Source organism: Pollachius pollachius (assembly GCF_949987615.1).
Source record: "Pollachius pollachius genome assembly, chromosome: 11".
NCBI classification, from domain to species: domain Eukaryota; kingdom Metazoa; phylum Chordata; class Actinopteri; order Gadiformes; family Gadidae; genus Pollachius; species Pollachius pollachius.
Window position 1 is genome coordinate 22951088 of NC_136944.1, and position 23648 is coordinate 22974735.

Below are 23648 nucleotides of genomic sequence, written 5' to 3' on the forward strand. Positions count from 1 at the left end.
CACCGACGGCGAGCCGAGTCAACCACGCAAGGCAGTCAGGGTGAGGCGCCTCACTCAGGGACACCTCGACGCTCGGATAGGAGGAGCCGGGGATCGAACTAGCAACCTTCTTGTGACCAGTCAACCCGCTCTACCCCCTGAGCTAAGCCGACCCCAAAACACAACTTTATGAGTATTACTTTGTCTCTTAAAGTTTATCGAAGATGATTTACTCCCCGACGTGAAGGCGCAGGCGTTCCTTGGCGAGGGCTTTGTGGGAAAATTCCTGATCGTCGGGGGAATGGGGCCTCCGTGTTGTGGCCTGTACCCCCCTGCTGGGACACGCCCCTCCGGGTCACGCCCCCTTGTACACGCCCCTCCGGGACACGCCCCCTGACTGCCTGCTGGGTCGGTGCTCCTTTCATTAGTCCCTCCAGAAAGACTCTACCAGGACTGATCTCATGTGATGCCTTCGGCTCGTCACTGGAGGACTTATTATTGTATTGGACATTGTACCCGTGTATAAATCCTTACTTGGAAGTCTCCCTAACTGTCTTTTAATTGTGTGTAAATTGTGCGTTAAAGTTAAAATAAATAAAAACATTTCCCTTAAACATCGAGGTCGAGGTAAATTCTCTGAGTGCTAGATAAAGTTGACTCCAGGCAGCGATAACAGTATGAGGATTTTTATTTAATATATGTATAATAACCATAGAATATACAGACTATAACCCTTTAGAACTCATCTTTGACAATCAAATCATATTCTCTTAGAATAAAACTTCCTTATAAGACCAGAGGGGGAAAATATAGAAAGATTGAAACATTGCCAATTATAGTTACACACCCATAAGAGAAATGAGACTCTAAATAAAAACTAATCATTAAAACAGAAAAAAAATACAACTTTAACAACTCCCTTTTTGTGTAAAAAAAGAAAAAAATAAGACAACACCCCACCAACGACAGCATTAATAAGAACGTTTAAAACCACATCAGGAAACGGACCTTGCATCAGGTAAGCCTTTAGAAATCTGTCTTTAAGTGCAATCGGCCACACAAATGCTGTGTGTGTGTGTGTGTGTGTGTGTGTGTGTGTGTGTGTGTGTGTGTGTGTGTGTGTGTGTGTGTGTGTGTGTAAGACAGCGGGGGGGTGGGGTAAGCAGCGTTAGTCCAGAGAAAGACGCTCATGCAGTCAAACACAACTCTGGAGCACACAGCGGGGAGACGCACACACCTGGAGACGCCACGGCGAGGTGTGTCAGCGCACTGTTAACCGTCGCACAACATCCTCATCAACATCAACCTCACCCCCCCCCCCCCCCCACGCCCTTCATCTCTTCCCCCCCCCCACCCCCCAAGCATGAGACAGACGGATGGGGACGGACGCAACAACAGAACACCAACCCCCACACACACACCCCCACACAGACAGACAGACAGACATATGTCGGGGGGGGGGGGGGGGGGAGAGAAGGGAGCAAGCTAAGGCAAAGTGCAGGTGTGCTGATTGAGCCGTCAGATTGAGACCAGTTCCTCCACACCATACACGCACACACACACACACACACACACACACACCCCGACCCACACGCATAGGTGATGCTCCGACTGGTGGTGAGGCCGTTGCTGAAGGGGTCCCGGGGGGGGGGGGGGGGGGGATGGAGCAGCCCTTTGAGTGAAGCATGGTGAAGGGGGGGGGGGGGGTCAGCGACACCCGGGAGCCCGTTGGTCCGGGATGGGATCAAACCATCTCCTGTGAGACGCTCTGTGATTGGGTAAGGCCGGGGCCATCGTCCTGGCAACAGGAGGAGCGGGAAGCAACATGAACAGAGCTACCGGTCCAAGGGAGAGGGAGGAGTCAGGAGACAAGAGGGAGGAGACAGGAGACGAGAAGGAGGAGGGAGGAGACAGGAGGGAGGAGACAGGAGACAAGAGTGAGGAGACAGGGACAGGAGACGAGACGGTAGAGGGAGGAGACGAGAGGGAGGAGAGGAGAGATTGGAGGGAGGAGACAGGAGACGAGAAGGAGGAGGGAGGAGACAGGAGACGAGAAGGAGGAGGGAGGAGACAGGAGACGAGAAGGAGGAGGGAGGAGACAGGAGGGAGGAGACAGGCGACAAGAGTGAGGAGACAGGGACAGGAGACGAGACGGTAGAGGGAGGACACAGGAGACGAGAGGGAGGAGACGAGAGATTGGAGGGAGGAGACGAGAGGGAGGAGTCAGGAGACAGACTGTACGATAACATGGAGGTGAGGTGAGCGGGATGAGACGTACGGACAGACGGACGCGCGGCCCGATGAGCTCAAACTGGAGATAAACGAAGCAGAACTCGGAGCACAGCCGTCGGTGCGGCGGAGAGACGCCAGCCGGCCTTAGCGCCGACTACAGAAAACAGGTCTAAACGATGCCACCATAATTACAAAGTCTGAAGATTAGTCGTTTTTTTGTGTTTCTTTTTTTTTTTTTTTTTACAAGAAAAATACAACGGCTATCGCATAGCGAAAGGAAACGAGGGAGGAGGGGGGAGGCAGCGAGCAGGAGCAGGGCGGCGGAACGGAGTCTCCCACCACCGGTTTGAACCGGGGGGGTGGGAGGAGTCTCCGTCCGCTGTCTCTGTCTGCAGCCCCATCTCAGCCGCCGCTAAACTAATATCCCTCTCGTTCAAAACGCCCTGATCACTGATTCTCTTCTCCCCTCTATGGTAGCGTCAGATGTGGCATGATCAGGATAGATATGGCAGAGAATTACTAAGCGGTACTGTAATAATGCAAAGTAGTTTAGATTCAAGTAACACCAGCCATGCCCCCCCCCCCCCCTCCAGGCCCCTGGCCACGCCCCCCCATGGAAATCATTTCAAAGGACGCTTGATTTTTTGGAGACAATTTGAAAGTCAACGATGACCTTTAATTTAAAAAAAAAAAGCAGAAGCTAAATATGGAGGATGGAGCGGGCGATGTCCTCGGCGAGACACCGAAGCTGCTGCTGCTGGGAGGAGAAAGCGCTCCGCTCCAGGGTGGAGTCTGGGTGGCCAGCAGGACCCCAGCTCTGGACCTCTGACCCTGGAGCAGCTAACTGATGTGTTACATTTAATCATCACATGCCAAGGAGCCCGTGTCGCTGAGAGCCGGTGATGCAGAAGCACAGGAACAGAACCTCCGCTCAACACGGGCCAGGGCCAAAGACTCGCGGGGCGTTGGAAACAGCGTCACAACAGTTGCGTTGTCGAAAAGGTCTTGTTAATCATTTACAAAAATAAACACAAAAAAACAAAACCATTGTTAAATATCACACTTGATCCAACGCTAAATTCTCTCTTGCATCAAAAAAGCTCCTCTAGAAACAGTTTTGAGTCTCTGGTTCACTCGGAAAAACTGCAATCACATCAAAAGACTAAAGTCGAGTTTCACTACAGTTAAAAAATAATGGCTGCAAGTATCACAAGTGCATCTGAAACGGGGCTCGGACCGGACCCCCCTCCCCCCTTGTTCCTTAGCTTTCCATTTCTAAATTACTTGGCGTTGTTTGAAGCGGGAACTTGAGTTGTGTTTTACCCTCAGAACAGTACAGGTTCAGGAAATGCGTTGAAGTTCAGAGTACAAAAATGTGAGCCACCGCCAGCTGATCAACAGAAGCCCCCCGAGAGGAAGCTAGCCCCCCCTAGAGGACACTAGGCCCCGCGAGAGGAAGCTAGCCCCCCCCCCCGAGAGGACACTAGCCCCCCCGAGAGGAAGCTAGCCCCCCGAGAGGAAGCTAGCCCCCCCTAGAGGACACTAGCCCCCCCGAGAGGACACTAGCCCCCCCGAGAGGAAGCTAGCCCCCCCGAGAGGAAGCTAGCCCCCCCGAGAGGAAGCTAGCCCCCCCTAGAGGACACTAGGCCCCCCCTAGAGGACACTAGGCCCCCCGAGAGGAAGCTAGCCCCCCCCCCCGAGAGGACACTAGCCCCCCCGAGAGGAAGCTAGCCCCCCGAGAGGACACTAGCCCCCCCGAGAGGACACTAGGCCCCCCGAGAGGACACTAGGCCCCCCTAGAGGACACTAGGCCCCCCGAGAGGACACTAGGCCCCCCTAGAGGACACTAGGCCCCCCTAGAGGACACTAGCCCCCCCGAGAGGACACTAGCCCCCCCGAGAGGACACTAGCCCCCCCGAGAGGACACTAGGCCCCCCTAGAGGACACTAGCCCCCCCAAAGAGGACACTAACCCCCCAAGAGGACCCTAGCCGAAGCTAGCCCCCCGAGCAGAAGCTAACCGCCCTAATAAGGCGCTAGGCCCCCCACTGCCACTTTGGTACGTTTCAGGAATGCATGCATTCACATGATCATAGAACTTTGTTTTTTTTCTTTGAGAACAAAAACAATCAAAACCAAAACCCAAAGCAGATCAACAGAAGAGTCAACATGCCAGTAAAAACACACGTTCGCCTCAAAACCCAAGAAGTGTTCCCAAATGATGCGCAGATATCAACTTCCGGAAAAACGTACAAACACGAACTAACCGACGGGACGTCCGGAGGACGTCGTACAAAACTGAACGAAAGTTAAGCAACACTCATCCACCCTCCCGCCCAAAAACACCAACCCTTAAATATATATATATTTATATTCTATATACATACACGCCCCCCCCCCCCACCCCAATACCCTCCCACCTCAGAACGCCCCCACCCCACCCAATGCCCTGGAGCGGTTAATACGGTAGTAGCCTAAACGTTAGCATACGGACACTAGCGAGGGTGGGGGGGGGGGGGGGGGGGGGGGGGGGGGGGGGGGGGGGGGGATGGAGAAGGCAGAGTAGCGTACAGGAGGGAACAACGACTTGGTCCCAGGGTGGGGGGGTAAGGGGGGCAGGGGGCGGTCCCAGGTGGAGGAGGCGTCCACACTCGGGACAACACTGAAGCAGTCGGGAGCAAAAACACAACGGCTTCCCCCCGGCGACCCTCGCCCCTCCCCCAGCGGAGGAGGGGTTGCCATGGCAGCGCTCGCAGTAGAATGGGTAAAGCAGTTGAGAGTCTCGCTCGGTTCCTGTTTTTGTCGTTTTTTTTTTTCTGAATGCCGTTTGGTTCTCTTTTTTTTTTTTCCTTTCTTTTTTTTTTTTTTTTACATGATTGGTAGCGGTCGTCGTGGTCGTCGTGGTCGTCGTGGTCGTCGTGGTCGTCGTGGTCGTCCTGGTCGTCGTGGTCGTCGTGGTCGTCGTGGTCGTCGTGGTTTCTTCGTGGTCGCGTTCGGAGTCTTCCGGTGCCGCCGCCGCCCCCCGACGCTCCGCCTCCGCAGCGCTAAACACACAAACACAGCGGGCCGTCAGCCCCCGGAGAGAGGAGGGAACACCCCCAGGAGCCCCCCCTCAGAGGACCCCGGGGGCCGGAGAAGGCGCTCCTTGGGGAACAGAACAGGAGCGTTCGCTGTGGGCCGTGCGACGCGCCTCCACCGCCCTCTGCTGGAGGCCTGACAGCAGACCTACAGGTAGAGCGGCAGGTTTGGTTCTACTACAACGGCCCCCCTGCAGGGAGGAGGGGGAGGGACCTGGAGGAGGGGGAGGGACCTGGAGGAGGGGGAGGGGACCTGGAGGGCTGGTCTACCTGCACTCAGGAGCCCTGGTAGGTGGCCTGGAACTGGGCCGTCTCCTCGTAGATCAGCTCCTTCAGCTTCTCCTTGGGGAGGTCGTCCAGCTCCATGGTGAAGGTGAAGGGCTCCTCGGCCACGGGCTGCACACACACACACACACACACACACACACACACACACACACACACACACACACACACACACACACACGTTAAAGCTCAGCTCTGTGTAACTAAGACACACACAAAACTGATGTCGTTCCCCCCCCCCCCCCATCCATCCATCAGAGGCCGGCCGGTCTGAAATCTCTCCTAATGCGTTTCCATTGAAGACCAGGCTAATTAAACATTCATAGAGCCATTCCACTAATGCGTGGAGCAGGAGGCTGCCATATCGGGGTCTGGGAGAGGGAGATAGGGGCGAGGAGGAGGTGGGGGGGTGTCGTGTTGCCATGGCGACTTATTGCTGGAGGCCTTCTGTTGACATGGTGGTTCACAGCGCTGATCATGATAAAGGAAAACACCGTCCTTCAGGAGAGAAAGCAGGCTTTGTGTTGGGACGTGCACTCTGTGTGTGTGTGTGATGGGACGTGCACTCTCTGTGCGTGTGTGTGATGGGACGTGCACTCTCTGTGCGTGTGTGTGTTGGGACGTGCACTCTCTGTGTGTGTGTGTGTGTTGGGACGTGCACTCTCTGTTTGTGTGTGTGTGTTGGGAAGTGCACTCTCTGTGTGTGTGTGTGATGGGACGTGCACTCTGTGTGTGTGTGTGTGTTGGGACGTGCACTCTGTGTGTGTGTGTGTTGGGACGTGCACTCTGTGTGTGTGTGTGTGTGTGTTGGGACGTGCACTCTCTGTGTGTGTGTTGGGACGTGCACTCTGTGTGTGTGTGTGTGTGTGATGGGACGTGCACTCTGTGTGTGTGTGTGATGGGACGTGCACTCTGTGTGTGTGTGTGTGATGGGACGTGCACTTTCTGTGTGTGTGTGTGTTGGGACGTGCACTCTCTCTGTGTGTGTGTGTTGGGAAGTGCACTCTGTGTGTGTGTGTGTGTTGGGAAATGCACTCTCTGTGTGTGTGTGTGTGTTGGGACGTGCACTCTGTGTGTGTGTGTGTGTGTGTGATGGGAAGTGCACTCTGTGTGTGTTTGTGGGGAGGTGCGTGTGTGTCAACCCCTCGTTCGTTCCCTTTTCAAGTCGTTAAAACCAACTTGTTCTTCTGCTAACGCAGACCTCTGATAGGACGGCTGATCAGAACCCCCCCCCCCCCCCCTCAGTGGAGGTCCGCTCGATGACCACGCCCCCACGAGGACCACGCCCCGACGGGCAGCGTGGTACCTACTGGTAACCGCGGCGACACCACTGGGCAGCATGGTACCTGCCGGTAACCATGGCAACACTGTACCCTTTGTTTCTTGCCCGCCGTGGTGGTGTTGCCGTGGTTACCGGTACCATGTCTGATCCTCATCGGCGCCGCGCCGCCATCTTTAGGCCCTCGCTCCGGTAGATCAAAGAAAGCTCACGGCTCTGTGTGTGGGTGTGTGTGTGTGATTATGAGGTGTGTGGGAGTAAGTGTCTATGTATGAGGTGTGTGTGTGTGTGTCTAAGTATGAGGTGTGTGTGTACGTGTATGAGGTGTGTGTGTGTGTGTCTACGTATGAGGTGTGTGTGTACGTGTCTATGTATGAGGTGTGTGTGTGTACGTGTATGAGGTGTGTGTGGGTCTACGTATGAGGTGTGTTTGTGTACGTGTCTATGTATGAGGTGTGTGTGTGTACGTGTATGAGGTGTGTGTGTGTACGTGTCTACGTATGAGGTGTGTGTGTGTGAGTCTATGTATGAGGTGTGTGTGTGTGAGTCTATGTATGAGGTTTGTGTGTGTGAGTCTATGTATGAGGTGTGTGTGTACGTGTATGTGTATGAGGTGTGTGTCTATGTATGAGGTGTGTGTGTGTGTGTGTGTCTATGTATGAGGTGTGTGTGTACGTGTCTGTGTATGAGGTGTGTGTGTGTACGTGTCTATGTATGAGGTGTGTGTGTGTGTGTCTATGTATGAGGTGTGTGTGTACGTGTCTATGTATGAGGTGCGTGTGTGTACGTGTCTACGTAGGAGGTGTGCGTTTGTGAACGCGTATGAACGCGCGGGCAGCTATGTGTGTCTATGTCTGGGGTGTGCGTGTGTGTGTACGTGCGTGGGTGGGTGTGTGCGCACCTCGTCCGTGGGGTCGTAGTACTGCTCCAGGTAGGGGTGGGCCAGGGCCTCCTCCACGCTGATGCGCTTGTTGGGGTTAAAGGTCAACATGCGACCCAGCAGATCCAGGGCTGTTGGACAGATCGACAGTTAGGGGTCAGGGGTCAGTGGACTGGGTTAATAACAGTTAGGGGTCAGGGGTCAGTGGACTGGGTTAATAACAGTTAGGGGTCAGGGGTCAGTGGACTGGGTTAATAACAGTTAGGGGTCAGGGGTCAGTGGACTGGGTTAATAACAGTTAGGGGTCAGGGGTCAGTGGACTGGGTTAATAACAGTTAGGGGTCAGTGGACTGGGTTAATAACAGTTAGGGGTCAGGGGTCAGTGGACTGAGTTAATAACAGTTAGGGGTCAGGGGTCAGTGGACTGGGTTAATAACAGTTAGGGGTCAGGGGTCAGTGGACTGGGTTAATAACAGTTAGGGGTCAGGGGTCAGTGGACTGGGTTAATAACAGTGAGGGGTCAGGGGTCAGTGGACTGGGTTAATAACAGTTAGGGGTCAGGGGTCAGTGGACTGGGTTAATAACAGTTAGGGGTCAGGGGTCAGTGGACTGGGTTAATAACAGTTAGGGGTCAGGGTTAATAACAGTTAGGGGTCAGTGGACTGGGTTAATAACAGTTAGGGGTCAGGGGTCAGTGGACTGGGTTAATAACAGTTAGGGGTCAGGGGTCAGGGTTAATAACCGTTAGGGGTCACTGGACTGCAGGACAAACACTTCTAGAAGTGTTTGTCCTGCAGAAATTCTAGAAGTCCTGGAACTCCAGGTCTTCTTGAAGTTCCAAGTAAGACGGTGAGACTCTTCTGAGCACCGTACTCCCCCTCTACTCCCTCCCTGCTTCCTATACTCCCCCTCTACTCCCTCCCTGCTCCCTATACTCCCCCTCTACTCCCTCCCTGCTTCCTATACTCCCCCTCTACTCCCTCCCTGCTCCCCAGACGTGTCGGGATCGGTCTGGGGCCGGGCCGGGGGGGCGCTGCCTGGGCCCGCAGGAAACACGTTTGAACCGTCCCCTCTGCGTCTGCCTCCCCCTCGAGGGGGGGAGGGAGAGAGGGAGAGAGGGAGAGGAGAGGCTACAGGCCTGCCACCACCACCACCACCAGCACCACCACCCCCGCTGCTGCTCCAGCTGTGGGCCAGCAGGGGTTCTGCGTACCCTTGCCGTCGGCCTTGGGGAACAGCTTGTCCCAGGGGATCTTGGGCTTCTCGGGGAGGGACTGCAGGTAGTTGCGGGCCTTGGTGTTGATGATGCAGTTGAGGTCCTCCTGGGACGGGGAGCCCAGGATCCCTGGGGAGGACGAGGGGCACAGGGTTACAAACCACCGCTCCCACAGAGGAGCAGCCTGTACTGGTTAGGTCTCCCGCTCTGATGATCTGGTTGATTAGCGAGCAGAGTTTGTCATTTCGGTGCAATTTTGTTGAATAAGTGACAAAACGGACAATGAGACGGACTCTCTAATTACAACGCTTCAGAAATAAAACAAAACAAGGCGTACAGCTCAAAATGCAAATGAGCTCATCCACTGTAACCAGCAAGTCTATTTTGGACAGAGTGCAAACCAGTCTCATCGAAGAAGTGCACTGGTAATACTGTTACCAGTACATGCGCAATACATGTACATTTCCTTCATATTTTTTATTGTGATAATGCTCCTGTACTGCAACCTTAACCATACTTCACATTATCCAGGCCTCAACCAGGGGGGAAGAAGAAGAAGAAGAAGAAGAAGAAGAAGAAGAAGGGGGAGGAGGAGAAGAAGAAAAAGAAGAAGAAGAAGAAGAAGAAGGGGGAGGAGGAGAAGAAGAAGAAGAAGAAGAAGAAGAAGAAGGAGAAGAAGAAGAAGAAGAAGGGGGAGGAGGAGAAGAAGAAGAAGAAGAAGAAGAAGAAGAAGAAGGGGGAGGAGAAGAAGAAGAAGAAGAAGAAGAAGAAGAAGAAGAAGAAGAAGAAGAAGAAGAAGAAGAAGAAGAAGAAGAAGAAGAAGAAGAAGAAGAAGAAGAAGAAGAAGAAGAAGAAGAAGAAGAAGAAGAAGAAGAAGAAGAAGAAGAAGAAGAAGAAGAAGAAGAAGAAGAAGAAGAGGCTCTCACCCAGTATGTGGTTCAGCTGGTCCAGGTAGTGCTTCCCGGGGAAGATGGGTCTGTTGGACAGCATCTCGGCCAGGATGCAGCCCACGGACCAGATGTCGATGGACTTGGAGTAGCCCTGGGACAGACGGGGGGGGGGGGTCAGAAACCACGCAGACACACGCCACGCACATGTGAGGAGAGACCCAGGCACCTGGGTACCACACACACACACACCATCTACACTCTAACCAGCCCCTTCACACACACACACACACACACACACACACACACACACACACAATATACACACTAACCAACCCCCAGACACACACATCTACACACACACACACTAACCAACCCCCAGACACACACACACACACACCATCTACACACTAACTAACCCCCAGACACACCATCTACACACTAACCAGCCCCACACACACACACACCATCTACACTCTAACCAATCCCCAGACACACACACACCAACATACTACACACACACACACACAGACCAACCCCCCCCTCCACCAACAGACTACACACACACACACACCATCTACACTCTAACCAGCCCCACACACACACACACCATCTACACTCTAACCAACCCCCAGACACACACACACCAACAGACTACACACACACACACACACAGACCAACCCCCCCCTCCACCAACAGACTACACACACACACACACCATCTACTCACTTACCCCCCCCCCCCCCCACACACACACACCAACACACTACACCCCCACCTACCTTTGAGTTGAGCATGATCTCGGGGGCGCGGTACCAGCGTGTGGCCACGTACTCCGTCAGGAAGCCGGTGTGGTCGTGCTCCGGGTCGGCTATCCGCGCCAAGCCGAAGTCACAGATCTTAGGAGGAGGAGGAGGAGGAGGAGGAGGAGGAGGAGGAGGAGGAGGAGGAGGAGTGAGGCCACACCTCCGCAGGACGGCCCACCCGGAACAAACGAGTTCCCTTGATGTGTTGGCTTGAGATTTGTTTTGTACTAATCATGGTGAGGGGAACTCTGCTCTTCTGGGGGGGTGAACCGCTCGTTTGGGAGCCGTTCGTTTGGGGGCCGCTCGTTTGGGAGCGGTTCGTTAAGGGAGCCGCTCGTTAAGGGAGCCGCTCGTTATCCTCTGCTGTTTGAGGACGAGCCGTTCATGTACAGTCGACATACTGCTCCTTCATCAGGGCCAGAAGGTGCCTCTGTTTGGACAGCCGGACACCAACAAAACTAGCCGGGCTAACGCCGGACCTCATCTCAATCTACATTGAGGAGAGGTCTGGGAACCACACATTCATTTTCTCGTATTTGAGGCGTTGTTTACGATTGCCCGGAGCCGTTTATCGGGCGCTACGAATGTCTATCATGAGTCACGAGTCTGTACGTAGCTCATAGCCAATCGTATCAATTATACCAGCTGACGTATGTAGAGCGTCAGAAATTCGATGAGGAAGAAGACGATGGGTGTGTCGCATAGACGTCGTCATCGTCTTGCCGTCCCTCCCCGTTCTGTGATTGGTTCCCTATCTCAGGCGAAAATCTGATCCATGGAATCCAGGCTGCCTGGCAGCGCGAAATGAAATCGCGCGCAAGGCAGCGTGGGTATACCCAGGCTACAACAAAACAACATCAGATGAGGAGACAAGCGTCTGGGTTCTTCGATTCACCGGTAGGGTCAGTAATATCTAGCAGCTGTATTTACACGTTATTCAAATTATGTATAATAATACTCAAATAGTCTCTGAACGGATCCCGGGTCTGTTAGGGTCGGGATCAGAGAGGTTGGACCAGGCCTTAGCTCCATACATTCCAACGAGGAAGGCCTTCCTGAGAGGAACCCTCACACTCCGGACCCCCAGACCCGCTAACCCCTCGACCTGCCTCGGCTTCTGTGACTGTGGACCCAGACATCCCAGTAGACAACCACGCCTACAAGCCCTTTACTGCCCGACTCCAAACCGCTCTCTCTCTGCTGGCCAGCAGGTCGTTGGTGCGCCTGAGTGTAAAAGCAACCGCCATAAACTCTAATAGCTCATCTGAGCGCTGAACTCTGGTTTATTGTGTTGACACAATACTCATGCGGAGCCAACGCAATGGCTCTCAGCTCAGAAGCTGCCGGGACTAGGCAGAGGCAATTGGTATGAGGCGGAGACTAGCAGCACGAGGCAGAGGCTAGCAGGACGAGGCAGAAGCTAGCAGGACGAGGCTAGCAGGACGAGGCAGAAGCTAGCAGGACGAGGCTAGCAGGACGAGGCAGAAGCTAGCAAGACGAGGCTAGCAGGACGAGGCTAGCAGGGCGAGGCTAGCAGGGCGAGGCTAGCAGGACGAGGCTGGCAGGACGAGGCTAGCAGGGCGAGGCTAGCAGGACGAGGCTAGCAGGACGAGGCTAGCAGGACAAGGCAGAGGCTAGCAGGGCGAAGCTAGCAGGACGAGGCTAGCAGTGCGAGGCTAGCAAGATGAGGCTAGCAGGACGAGGCTAGCAGGACGAGGCTAACAGGACGAGGCTAACAGGGCGAGGCTAGCAGGGCGAGGCTAGCAAGATGAGGCTAGCAGGACGAGGCTAGCAGGACGAGGCTAGCAGGGCGAGGCTAGCAAGATGAGGCTAGCAGGACGAGGCTAACAGGACGAGGCTAACAGGGCGAGGCTAGCAGGGGGCTGCTGGCACGAGGCTAGCAGGGCGAGGCTAACAGGACGAGGCTAACAGGGCGAGGCTAGCAGGGGGCTGCTGGCACGAGGCTAGCAGGAGGTTGGGGTAGGAGCTGAGCTGCCTTCAGTCCGGCGTCCTAATACAACATTCCTTGGATTCCTCTGGCGTCTCCGTGCTACATGATAACGGCGTGCCATCTGCTCTGCAGCCAGCATCCTGTTTGTGTTGAGTCCTCTCCCAAGATTCGCTCGTTGGAACCGACCCAAAGTAGGCTTCTGCCCAGAGACATCGGGACTCAAACCCTCGGAGGAGGAGTAGCTTTTTCTCTTCTTCTAAAGAGGCGTTTTACAAATTGTACAAGACTAAACAAAGCATCATACATCGTTCGTCTTAATAAATGTACAACGATGAAGTGAATGTAAACACATCTCCAAGAGCGTCTTACTGCGCCGCTAAAGCATCCTGAGCAAAGAGAGCTCGGAACACATCGAGTTCACAGGTCTGAAACCCATAAGCGTGTGAGGTGAAACCCAATAGTTTGTGAGGTGGGGGCACCTTCAGGTCACAGGTGGTGTTGATGAGCAGGTTGGAGGGCTTCAGGTCCCGGTGCAGCACGTTGGCAGAGTGGATGTACTTCAGCCCGCGCAGGATCTGGTACAGGAAGTAGCAGATGTGGTCGTTGCTCAGCTTCTGCGTCTTCAGCAGCTTGTACAGGTCCGTCTCCATCAGGGTCTGCACGATGTAGCTGGTGGTTGGGGGGTTAAGGCCGACACAGGGTGGAGTGTGAGGCTGTTGCGCTACAGCCTGGAGATAAGGACCATCCATCCTGCCCCTCCCTGGACCGGGGGCTAGGGCCACGGGCTAGGGTTAGGACCAGGGGCTAGGGTTAGGCTTAGGCCGAAGGCCTTGTCTTCCCACCCCAAGACTGTTTTGCTCTGATCCGCAGAGCAGATGATGCTAACCACACAAAGCCCCCTCTTTAGGATGGCCTCCACCACATCACCTCCTTCCATTCCTCATCTTCCTACCAATACACCTTCTTATTACATTAATGTATTTTGTGTTCACTCTGTAAAGCACCTTTGAGTACTTAGAAAAGCGCTATACAAATCACAATGTTTTATTTGTATTGACAAATATAAGAATAGATTAATTTATATAATATTTATTCTAATTGAGTTAAAAACGATCTATGTATTTATCACAGATCTTTTGATAGTGACAGAAGGGATGTGAGGTTCAGTGATAAGCCACACACACACACACACACACACACACACACGATGAGTGGTTTGTGGTCCATACTGGTGTGTGAGTGGCCCTAGTAGGGGAGTAGCAGACATTACAAGCCGCACCAGGATGCAGACTTGATTTAATGGTCTGCCCAGTGTTCTTCAGACGCACTGAAGATGCATTAGCAGATCGGATGACGGGCTCCATGTAAGTACGGTTTTACTACATGAGAATGCAAAAACTGTTGATTGATTTTTTTTTTTTTTTTTTTTCCAGAAGTACATTATGGATGCATTTGATGAAGAATAATCTCATAATGACACATCCAATTTAGGTTTGCTTGCACCCCATTTCAGTTTAGTTTTAAAGTCTATTTTCAGTTTTGGCCACCATTTTGTCATCATCTATAACCAATTTAAAAAACGTTAACAGTTCTTCATAGGGTGAGTTGGGCTGGCACTGAGCGGTCCAGGGGTGCCTCGACTAATGCAAGAGGTCTGACCATCACGGTGGATCACCAACCTCAGCTCTCTGGGCTTCACTGCATGGCCAATTGAAACGCAACGTTCTACAGCAGAGGATTCTCAAGTGGAGGTTCAGTCAAGTATGGCAGAAATGCAGAAATAATAAAAGCGTGTACATCTTGACCATGGAGGGTGAGCAACAGCACGGCGTTTCACACGCAGGTGGACCGCAAACTGGTGACGCATGAACACACACAATACACACAATACACTAATGCCCCCGTTCACTCATCACAAACCAACCATCGGGCATTTAGCCTTCACTCTAGGGGGTATTGAACACACACACACACAAATAGAGAACAACACACACGAATAGAGAACAACACACACACACACCCCTTGTATAAAACCAAGTTGAAGCCAAGCTGTGTGTAACTGTGTGGCCTCGTCCCCTGTGTGTGGTGAAGGTTCATCGAGGCTACGTGGACGACCCCAGAACACACAAACACACACACACACACACACACACAGTGTGTCAGAGGATACACATCCCTCATGGCCTCCAGCCGGCGGGCGCGCAGGATGTCGTTGATGCCGATGATGTTCTCGTGGTGGAAGCGCAGCAGGATCTTGATCTCTCTCAGCGTGCGCTGGCAATACGTCTGGTGCTCAAACGGGCTGATCTTCTTGATGGCCACGCGGGAGGTGGTCACGTTGTCCAGGGCAGAGCTGAGAGGTGGGCAGCAGAGTGCGTGGGGGGGAGAGAGAGGGAGGGAGAGAGGGATGGATAGAGAGAGAGAAAGCTCAGGTTACACACTGCGCTAGCTGCCGTACCCTTTATAGCAGGATGGGGGAAACTATGGGATAATACTCAAAAACAGAGCACTGCGGGGTCTTTGGTTCGATTCCCTTTCCAGAACCATTGTACTGTACTATAGTGGAGAAGACCAAAACACCTCGCACGGAATGCATCCTCCTTTACGTTTAGTTTTTGTGTAAAAACTCAACGTTAAGTCAAAGTGAGAGCCAAACAATGCGTGTCTTCAGCTGACAGCACACACAACACACCTGCAGTGACCTATAGCCCATTATAAACCACCACACTTCACGATAGCGGGGAGCGATCCTTGTAGAGATGCGAACAATAGCTGAAGCTAATTCCTCGGCCTATGTGGCACTCCTTTTTTTTTTTTTCCCTATTCAACATTTCAGAAGAAGCTAAACAGAGCCACACGGAGCGGTGAACGAGCGGGGCACGGGGAGTGTGCAAGGGGGATTAATGGTCTTCAGACCGACAGCCTAAACAAGACTTCTAGTCACACGCAGTGATCCGGTGAGGTGAGGTGGACGGTGGCCTGCTGCGATGTTATGGCGCTATCGGGTCCGATCCGGGGGGGGGACCGAGTCCATCGCGGAGAGCAACAGGCCCGCTCCCACCCGGATCTGTTGCTCTCCGCGGTGGACTCGACCCCCCCCCCCCCCCCCCCCCCGGACCCGGGTTGGAACGAGTCCGCCGACCGCAACAGGCCCGCTCACACAATGCCTCAGATGACCAAATCACGATAACGACACCTCTGCTCTCGCAAGATTCACAGTTCTACTGGCGGGGCATGACACCCGATTTGCTGCATCGACCGAAAGTAAAGTACGGGGAGGCTACACCCGAAGGGGAGGTACCACTGGGCATGACTCGGGCTTTAGAACCCGCTTTATTAAGTTGTCCGATGGATCTTGAACAGGTTTCCTCCCCTGATAGCCAGCTAGCTCCTGCGCAACCAGCCTTGTTTCCTGTATGTTCTGCAGCTACTCGCCACGCCTGCAGATCAACAAATGAATCAAGCGGGTCTGAGCCGCCTCAGGAGCGGTCTGAGCCTTCTCGGGAAGGGACTAAGCCCCCACGATGGGTCTGGGCCTCCTCTGGAGTGGTCTGAACCCCCCAGGAAGGGTCTGAGCCCCCAAGGGAGGGTCTGAGCCCCCCAGGAAGGGTCTGAGCCTCCCCAGGAAGAGTCTGAGCCTCCCCAGGAAGGGTCTGAGCCGCCTCAGGACTGGGTCTGATACATATGGATCCGTGTTGGTTCCACGTTAGTTGGAGTGTCACTGCGGACCATGACATCTCATTTAGCGCGCCAGACAACACCTTGTTCCCGCTAGGCTCCTCCGTGTAACACATCCTATCAGGCGCAACAACACGAGGAAAAGTGTTAGGAGAGCTCACCAGACCATCCCGTACGCCCCCTCCCCGATGTACGACAGGTTGACATAGCGGGGGCCGACGTCGAACGCCTGCCCCTTCACCAGCTCCGACGCCCCCTTGGACCCCGCGGCTCCGGTGGATCCGTCCTGCGCCACAGCGCCCGCCGCCCCGGCAGCACCGCTACCGGAGCCCGGGGCTCCGCCCGCCGCTGCGCTGCTCGAGTCCGCCATGACGGCTCTCCGAAGGACGCGTTCAGTCGACGGATTCCGGGGAGTCTCGGCTCGGGGGTAACGGCTCGGCTCACTGGCAGTCGAATATCGTGTAAAAATGTCGGTGTTTCGTGGTGAAAGCGGCGCTCCTCGATCAGGCCTCTTCTACTACCGAGTGAACGGATGAACAGCGCGCGGATCTGAAGCAACACTGAGCGTAAATGCGCGTGCCAAACTACGGTAATAGAGTCGCGCTCGTTTTGTTCGGCAGACCTGGGTGATCCGGGCGGGGTTAGATCAGATGTCACAGGTCTGGAGGAGAAGCTCCACCCGAACCAGGCAACCATGGAAACTAAACACGCGCTCCCGTTGAAGCAGCAGCAGCCTCCTGAGTGGGCGTGCCGAGTGGCCACACATTATGTTATGTTAATTCATTTATGCTCTTATTTGATGTGGAGTATTTGTTTCTAGATAATATGTTAATAGTAGGCTTTCTTTGCACAGCACGTCGTGCCCTCTCTGTTGACTATCTTCCTATTGGACGATAGGGTTCGCTTAGGTTTCTACATGCTCGTCTTTAATGATGGTTGAACACTTCCAAGATAATAAACCTGCCCCACAGAAAGATAACTATAGTGATAGCTCATCAGCCCAACTATGAGCACAATATTCATGGTGTCATATTTGCCTCATCATCTACTACTACACGGCTGATCTATCGCCTGTAGAATCCACACCAATGGCGTATAACTATATGAAGAGATCCCAGCCAAACCAGTCAAAGGCTTGTAACTATAGGAAGATATCCCAGCAAAACCAGTCAAAGGCTTGTAACTATAGGAAGATATCCCAGCAAAACCAGTCAAAGGCTTGTAACTATAGGAAGAGATCCCAGTCAAAGGCGAAAGGAAGAAATCCCAGCACACCAGTCAGGCGCGTAACCCGGGCAGGCAGGAACACGCGACGTGGACGCGCCCTGGGCCGTGACGTCACTGCAGCGTTCTGCAGCGCTGCTTCCGGGTGGGTGGGTGCTGCCGGGTGCTGTTGCCTGGCTGAGAAGTTGTGATCCTTAATCATTCTCGGAATCAAGGAATGAGACGCATCAGGTTGAATCAGGACTGGATCGGCCGGATCAGACTTGCACTCACCATTGCCGGGTTACCGTACGCGGTGTGCAAACCAGAAACCAGGTATGACAATATCTTTAATTAGAGCTCACACTCCTATTAACTTATTCATATCGTGTAATAACATATTCACTTCGCTTGCGTTATCTAACAGAACAGATCATCACCGCTGACCCATACTGAGAGGTGCACAATGCGGAGTGGTGCATCTGTTCTGTCCCAAACTTTAACTTCATTTAAATACAATCGATTAAGAAGTGACCATTCTTAAGTAATAATAACTCAACCATTCAAAGTGCACCATGGGAGTGTGTGACTCAGTATTTCTCCCTTGGTTCTGGTCATGATAGCACTGCGCTGGTGAAGCAGATGAATCGATAACCGGAGTAGAATTTCCTATTCTAGGGCAGAGTTCTTATGGACCAATTGTGAAGCGTTGAGGTCAGAGCTTATGAGCATTGAGCACCAACGAAGGAATCAGAATCAGAACTACTTTTATTAACCTACATCTTATTTACAAGTACACAAGAGTACAATTATTAGGCTTGGTTCTTCAACAGCCACATAGCAGCAATATTACTTGATAAAGTAAATAAAGATAGGTAAAAAAAACTCATAACCTTAATCCATATCCTAATTCCACCCTTCTCTTGCCCCTCAGACTATCTTCTTCCTCTCCTCTGTCATTCATTCACAGCCAATCGGCCGCAGGCTGGGTTCATAACCCCTACACAAACACGTTGAGGATGACGTCATCTACTGTAGCACCACCCCCCCATCTCAAGTCCAGGTGCCAACCGTACCCCGGGTCGCAAATCAAGCGCTTCCCAGTGCCGGATGACAAGGTGGACTGGAGCGAGGTGTGGCCGCAGTACCTCCCGGTCCGGCACACTGACCCCAACGTGGCCAGCAGGCCCGCCTGGGCCGACCCGGACCTGGGGTGAGACGGTGGACCCACCGCCGCATGACAGGGGCTCGGTCTAATCAACGAAAGGGGCTCGGTCTAATTAAAGGCGCCAGAACCCTCTCGGAGTCCGACCTCGCCCCTAAACCACGACACCAGAGGATTGAAATCACACTTCATGTGTTCACGCATATGTTATCTGACCTTATTGAATCTGATCTGATTGTATCGAGATGAGACCAGCGCTTATAACGATATCAATCTATAATTAACTGAAACAGTTCCTGTTGTTTCAGATCCACAGCGTTCTCCCCTCGGTTCAACTGCGTGGACGGGGGCGTGGACCGGACCAGCTTCCTGGGGGACTACCAGCTGGTGCAGAACCTGCCCCAGTAAGTGGACCGGCTCCAGGGGGTCTTGGGGTCCTCCTGAAACGAGACCAGTTCCAGGGGGTCCCCCTTAAAGGAGACCGGCTCCAGGGTGTCTGGGGGTCCCCCTGAAAGGAGACCCACTCCAGGGGGTCTGGGGTCTTACCTCAAGGGAGTCTGGGGGTCCTGCTCCAGGGAGTCTGGGGGTCCTGCTCCAGGGAGTCTGGGGGTCCTGCTCCAGGGAGTCTGGGGGTCCTGCTCCAGGGGGTCTGGGGGTCTGGGACCTGCTCGCTGGGACCTCACCGCTCTTCATTCTTGCCACAGGAACCCCCGGGGACGCACGGGTCTGGCCGGCCGAGGTCTGCTGGGCCGCTGGGGGCCCAACCACGCCGCGGACCCCATCGTCACGCGGTGAGCCGGGGTCGGCGGGGTTACCTGGGGGGGTAACCCCCCTGGGGGGGTAACCCTCCCAGGTAACCACAGACCCGCTAGGACGGGTCTGTGAAGGCATGGCGGGGAAGGGAAAGATCCTGGACCACGCGCACTGAAAAAGCATTTAATTGTTTAAGTATTTTAGTGAGAGCTATTCATAACCTTCAGAATATTACCATATGCTGCGTGTTATAAATAAGTACACACTACTTTGGGGATTTCTTCTTTTACAAATACAGCTTGCAACCGTTTCTTTAAAAGTGGTGTGTACAGCAGTTTAACGTTGTTCAGGCCGTGCAACGCGAAACACAAGGCGTGGTGTTCTGAGCTGTGAGGACCTCCCCCCTGCAGGTGGAAGGTGGACGCCAAGAGGCAGAGGGTCTCCCACCCAGCGTCCAAACGGCCCGTCCTGCAGTTCATCTCCATCAAGAGGAAGGACTGTGGGGAGTGGGCCATACCCGGGGTAGGACTCACCGGTGTGGGCTCACATTAACATGACCCTCTTACTGTACTGGGTTCACATTAACATGACGCTCACTCGAACTGTACTGGGTTCACATTAACATGACGCTCTTACTGTACTGGGTTCACATTAACATGACAGTCGTACTATACTGGGTTCACATTAACATGACCTTTAGTTTGGTGATTGAACGTTAAACCAGCGTGTGGCGTCATGTTCACGTCTGGTTGGTTCACGTCGCTCCCCTCATGTGTTCACCCTCATGTGTTCACCTGTGTTAACATCAGGGCATGGTGGACCCAGGGGAGATGGTGTCCCTCACGCTCCAGAGGGAGTTCTCTGAGGAGGCCCTGAACTCCCTGTCCCTCCCCGCGGCCGAGCGGGCCAAGACCCACCAACGCATCACCCAGCTCTTCAAGGCCCCGGGCCTCCAGGTGGGGTCAGCCGGGTGTCTGGGGGTCTGCCCAGGGGGTGCATGGTCTGACCAGGAGACCTAGGGTACATGGTCTGACCAGGAGACCTGGGGTGCATGGTCCACAGTGTGTGTGGATGTGTTGGGCCGAGGCTTGAGGAGGCCTTCATGATGCCTCACTCATTTGTGTCTTCTGTTGCTGTGACACCCACAGTATTATAGACACTATGTGTTGGTGTGTTGCTGATATGACAGGAACAGGGCAAAGTAAGGCCCATATAACACACACACACACACACACAGGATGCCTTACATAAAGCCCAGCTGTGTGTAACTGTGTGTGTCTGCGCGGCGGTGAAGGTGTATCGCGGCTACGTGGACGACCCCCGGAACACGGACAACGCGTGGATGGAGACGGTCGCCGTCAACTTCCACGACGAGACAGGTACCGACGCCGCATTGTTCTCCTGCTCCTCGCTGCCCGTTTCCACGGAGACGTCAGTGTAAACATCTGAAGGATGGCTCTGTGGTCGCCCTAGGCAACAGCGTGAGCGAGCTGCCGCTGCAGGCGGGGGACGACGCCGGTCAGGTCACATGGGTGGACCTGGACTCCGCCTTCCCGCTCTACGCCAGCCACTCCCACTTCCTGGAGACGGTCGCCAAGGAGAGAGGTGCACACTGGTAACCACGGTGACGAAACAGAGTGCGGCCGAAGAGATGAAGGAAAGACTGAAGACAACGAAGGAACCGTACCGCACTGCAGGCTCAATGAGCACCGACCCCGTGTTAGCCCTGACCCCGTGTTAGCCCTCGACCCGTGTTAGCCCTGACCCCGTGTTAGCCCCGACCCCATGTTAGCCCTGACCCCGTGTTAGCCCCGACCCCGTGTTAGCCCTCGACCCGTGTTAGCCCTGACCCCGTGTTAGCCCCGACCCCATGTTAGCCCTGACCCCGTGTTAGCCCCGACCCCGTGTTAGCCCTCGACCCGTGTTAGCCCTCGACCCGTGTTAGCCCTCGACCCGTGTTAGCCCTGACCCCATGTTAGCCCTGACCCCGTGTTAGCCCTCGACCCGTGTTAGCCCTGACCCCTTGGTAGCACCAACCCCGTGTTAACACTGACCCTGTCTTAGAGCTCACCCTGTGTTAGCACTCAGCCTTTGTTAGCCCTAACCCTGTGTTAGCCCTAACCCTGTGTTAGCACCGACCCCGTGTTAGCACTCGGTGTTGGAGCTCATTGGGCCTCAAGTATGCCTCTATATTTATTCCACCCTCTCCACTCTCCTCCTCGGAGGCTCAGTGTGAAGGACTTCACGCCCGCTTCTGATCGCTACTGAGTGAACCCGAATGCTACGCCTTTGTGTATATAACACAATAACACATTACACAAATGGGAAGCACTAACCTAACCCAAAACCAGAATCAAACATTACATAAGAAACCAGGGAAAAAATAAATAAATGATAAAGACATCCACTGCTCACTGTGAGCTATCCGCTAACTGCAGTGAGTCCACTGCTAAACGCAGTGAGCCAACTCCTGAATGCAGTGAGCTGACTGCTAAACGCAGTGAGCTGACTGCATTTAGCAGTCAGCTCACTGCGCAGTGAGCAGTGAGCTGACTGCATTTAGCAGTCAGCTCACTGCGTTTAGCAGTCAGCTCACTGCATTCAGGAGTTGGCTCACTGCTAAACGCAGTGAGCCAACTCCTGAATGCAGTGAGCTGACTGCTAAACGCAGTGAGCTGACTGCATTTAGCAGCGCATACTTCCAGGCCCCTTCTCTGCCTCTCGCTGCCTCGCATCTCACCGTTGTGTGGTTGGGATACTTTGTGAAGACCCTCTCTCTGTGATCAGTGAACATGGTGCCTCCACACACTAGACAGGCCTCCTGTAGGGGACTGCGCTGTCCTTTTGGTTTGGAGCTGTCTGGAGCTGTCTTTGTCTTTCGTCTTCCAAACAGATCACATCCCACTCTCCCAGACCCGATAAACCACAGATTATACTGACTTTAGGATTGTTACATATTTGATGAATATGATGATAACATTTTTATTTGAAGCTCCCCTAATTGTGTGTGGACTCCATGCTTGTGTCTGCGTGCTGGTTGTGTAGTAGACTTGTGTGTTTGCTGTATGGTTCCTGTACTGTGATTACGCACCCCCTGTTCCCAGACATCCCAGAGCCAGCGGTGTCGGCTTTCGTATCGATCTGAGGTAGCGAGGTTTGGCTCGGGTTCTCTGGTCTGATGAAGGATGACTTCACCACACGGCTGCGCCATGCACATTAAGGAACAGGGTCAATCCGGTTTCCATCTGTTCATAGAGTACTCACAGAGCACGTTCATGTTGAGTCTCAATGTTTTGCAACCAAAAATAAGAATGAATAAAAATGATTAATCAACTGGGATCTTGTTTCCTGATCCGTTGATACCAACGTAGTGTTTTAACTGCTTGGAGTGCTTTTGATAAGTCGTAATGTTTTGGGGATGGCTATTTTCTATTTATAAATTATATTAAACACCATATTTGTAACATTTCATACAATTAGCTATTTTTTTGTTGGGATTCACCCAGACCCTAGGTAATGTTTATACAGTATGAATATATGCACTTAAGTGTTGAATCTCATTTTCAGTGGAATGCACACAGTATATCAGCCATTACAAGCGGTTTCCAAATAGGCCCGCCCACTTGGTGACATCACAAGTGGGCGTGTCGATGTACAAGCTTCGAAAAGCCAACCAGTTGCTAGAGTCCGCTGGGTAGACTTGCAGTTGAAAATACGTTTCGGGCTAAATATCTCGATCCAAGTGTTCTTTTTATGCACACATTTATGAGTCTGGGGTATGGACTGCTACCTCGCAATAGACACTGCAGATAAATAATGGTTTTATTTATCTCCAGATCGTACTATAAGAATTCCTAGACTACGACAGACCATAATATGGCAGGCTCTTTAAGTAGACTCATCCCTTAACTGCCGGCTTATTTGCTGGAATTATGCAATTCACACCATTTGGTAGAATCACCCACGCGTGACCTCTGTTATAATGCACCATTGTGTTGGAGGTCGGCTGACCTGTGAAGCCCAGGGCTTGGACTCAACTTCGCTTTATGAACACAAAGATATTGCATCCAGCATTAGGTAACAGAACTGTTTTTTTTGTAATTTTTCATTCTAGGTTCAGGAAGGGATTTTTGGGAAATATAACATGCTGTTAAACAGACGAAGAATGCTGATAGCCCTGAGGAACCATGACCCCTGCTGGCGGAGTCCCAGTATGGCGGCCTCACCTCTCCTCTCCTTTTACTCCTTCTCCCCTCT

At 53.2% G+C, this 23648-nt stretch overlaps 2 protein-coding genes across 3 annotated transcripts; one reads left to right on the plus strand and one right to left on the minus strand.

The window, feature by feature from the left end:
* Nucleotides 1-4173: 4173 nt before the first annotated feature.
* On the minus strand, nt 4174-16824 carry mapk3 (mitogen-activated protein kinase 3). Of its 2 annotated transcripts, XR_013812226.1 has the most exons (10): nt 16432-16824; nt 14763-14945; nt 13072-13261; nt 10618-10734; nt 9874-9988; nt 8945-9076; nt 7753-7862; nt 5558-5683; nt 5148-5254; nt 4174-5111 (listed from the first exon to the last, which is right to left on the minus strand). XR_013812226.1 is itself a non-coding variant. In XM_079746232.1 (9 exons), exons 1-8 carry the CDS (start codon nt 16638-16640, stop codon nt 5564-5566), a joined length of 1176 nt encoding a protein of 391 aa, XP_079602358.1. In that variant the 5' UTR covers nt 16641-16824; the 3' UTR covers nt 4174-5254; nt 5558-5563. The 2 variants fall into 2 exon arrangements, 1 of the variants encoding a protein (XP_079602358.1); XM_079746232.1 differs by having other exon boundaries at nt 4174-5254.
* An 829-nt stretch (nt 16825-17653) lies between these two features.
* On the plus strand, nt 17654-22746 carry nudt9 (nudix (nucleoside diphosphate linked moiety X)-type motif 9). The gene is made up of 8 exons (XM_079746958.1): nt 17654-17809; nt 18408-18686; nt 18947-19042; nt 19343-19429; nt 19802-19913; nt 20201-20347; nt 20686-20770; nt 20865-22746. The coding sequence occupies exons 1-8, from the start codon at nt 17712-17714 to the stop codon at nt 21008-21010; spliced, it is 1050 nt and encodes a 349-aa protein (XP_079603084.1). The 5' UTR covers nt 17654-17711; the 3' UTR covers nt 21011-22746.
* The last annotated feature ends 902 nt before the right edge of the window (nt 22747-23648 follow it).

What these genes read in the sequence shown, in the direction of transcription:
- mapk3 (XM_079746232.1), bottom strand. Translation starts at nt 16,640, where the DNA reads ATGGCGGACTCGAGCAGCGCAGCGGCGGGCGGAGCCCCGGGCTCCGGT. An exon ending in CCAGCTGAACCACATACTGG is followed by an intron (nt 9,077 to 9,873) that starts GTGAGAGCCTCT and finishes CGTCCTCCCCAG; the next exon opens with GGATCCTGGGCTCCCCGTCC. An exon ending in CCCCAAGGCCGACGGCAAGG is followed by an intron (nt 7,863 to 8,944) that starts GTACGCAGAACC and finishes TCTGTCCAACAG; the next exon opens with CCCTGGATCTGCTGGGTCGC.
- nudt9 (XM_079746958.1), top strand. Translation starts at nt 17,712, where the DNA reads ATGAGACGCATCAGGTTGAATCAGGACTGGATCGGCCGGATCAGACTT. An exon ending in CTGGTGCAGAACCTGCCCCA is followed by an intron (nt 19,043 to 19,342) that starts GTAAGTGGACCG and finishes TTCTTGCCACAG; the next exon opens with GAACCCCCGGGGACGCACGG. An exon ending in GGGAGTGGGCCATACCCGGG is followed by an intron (nt 19,914 to 20,200) that starts GTAGGACTCACC and finishes TGTTAACATCAG; the next exon opens with GGCATGGTGGACCCAGGGGA.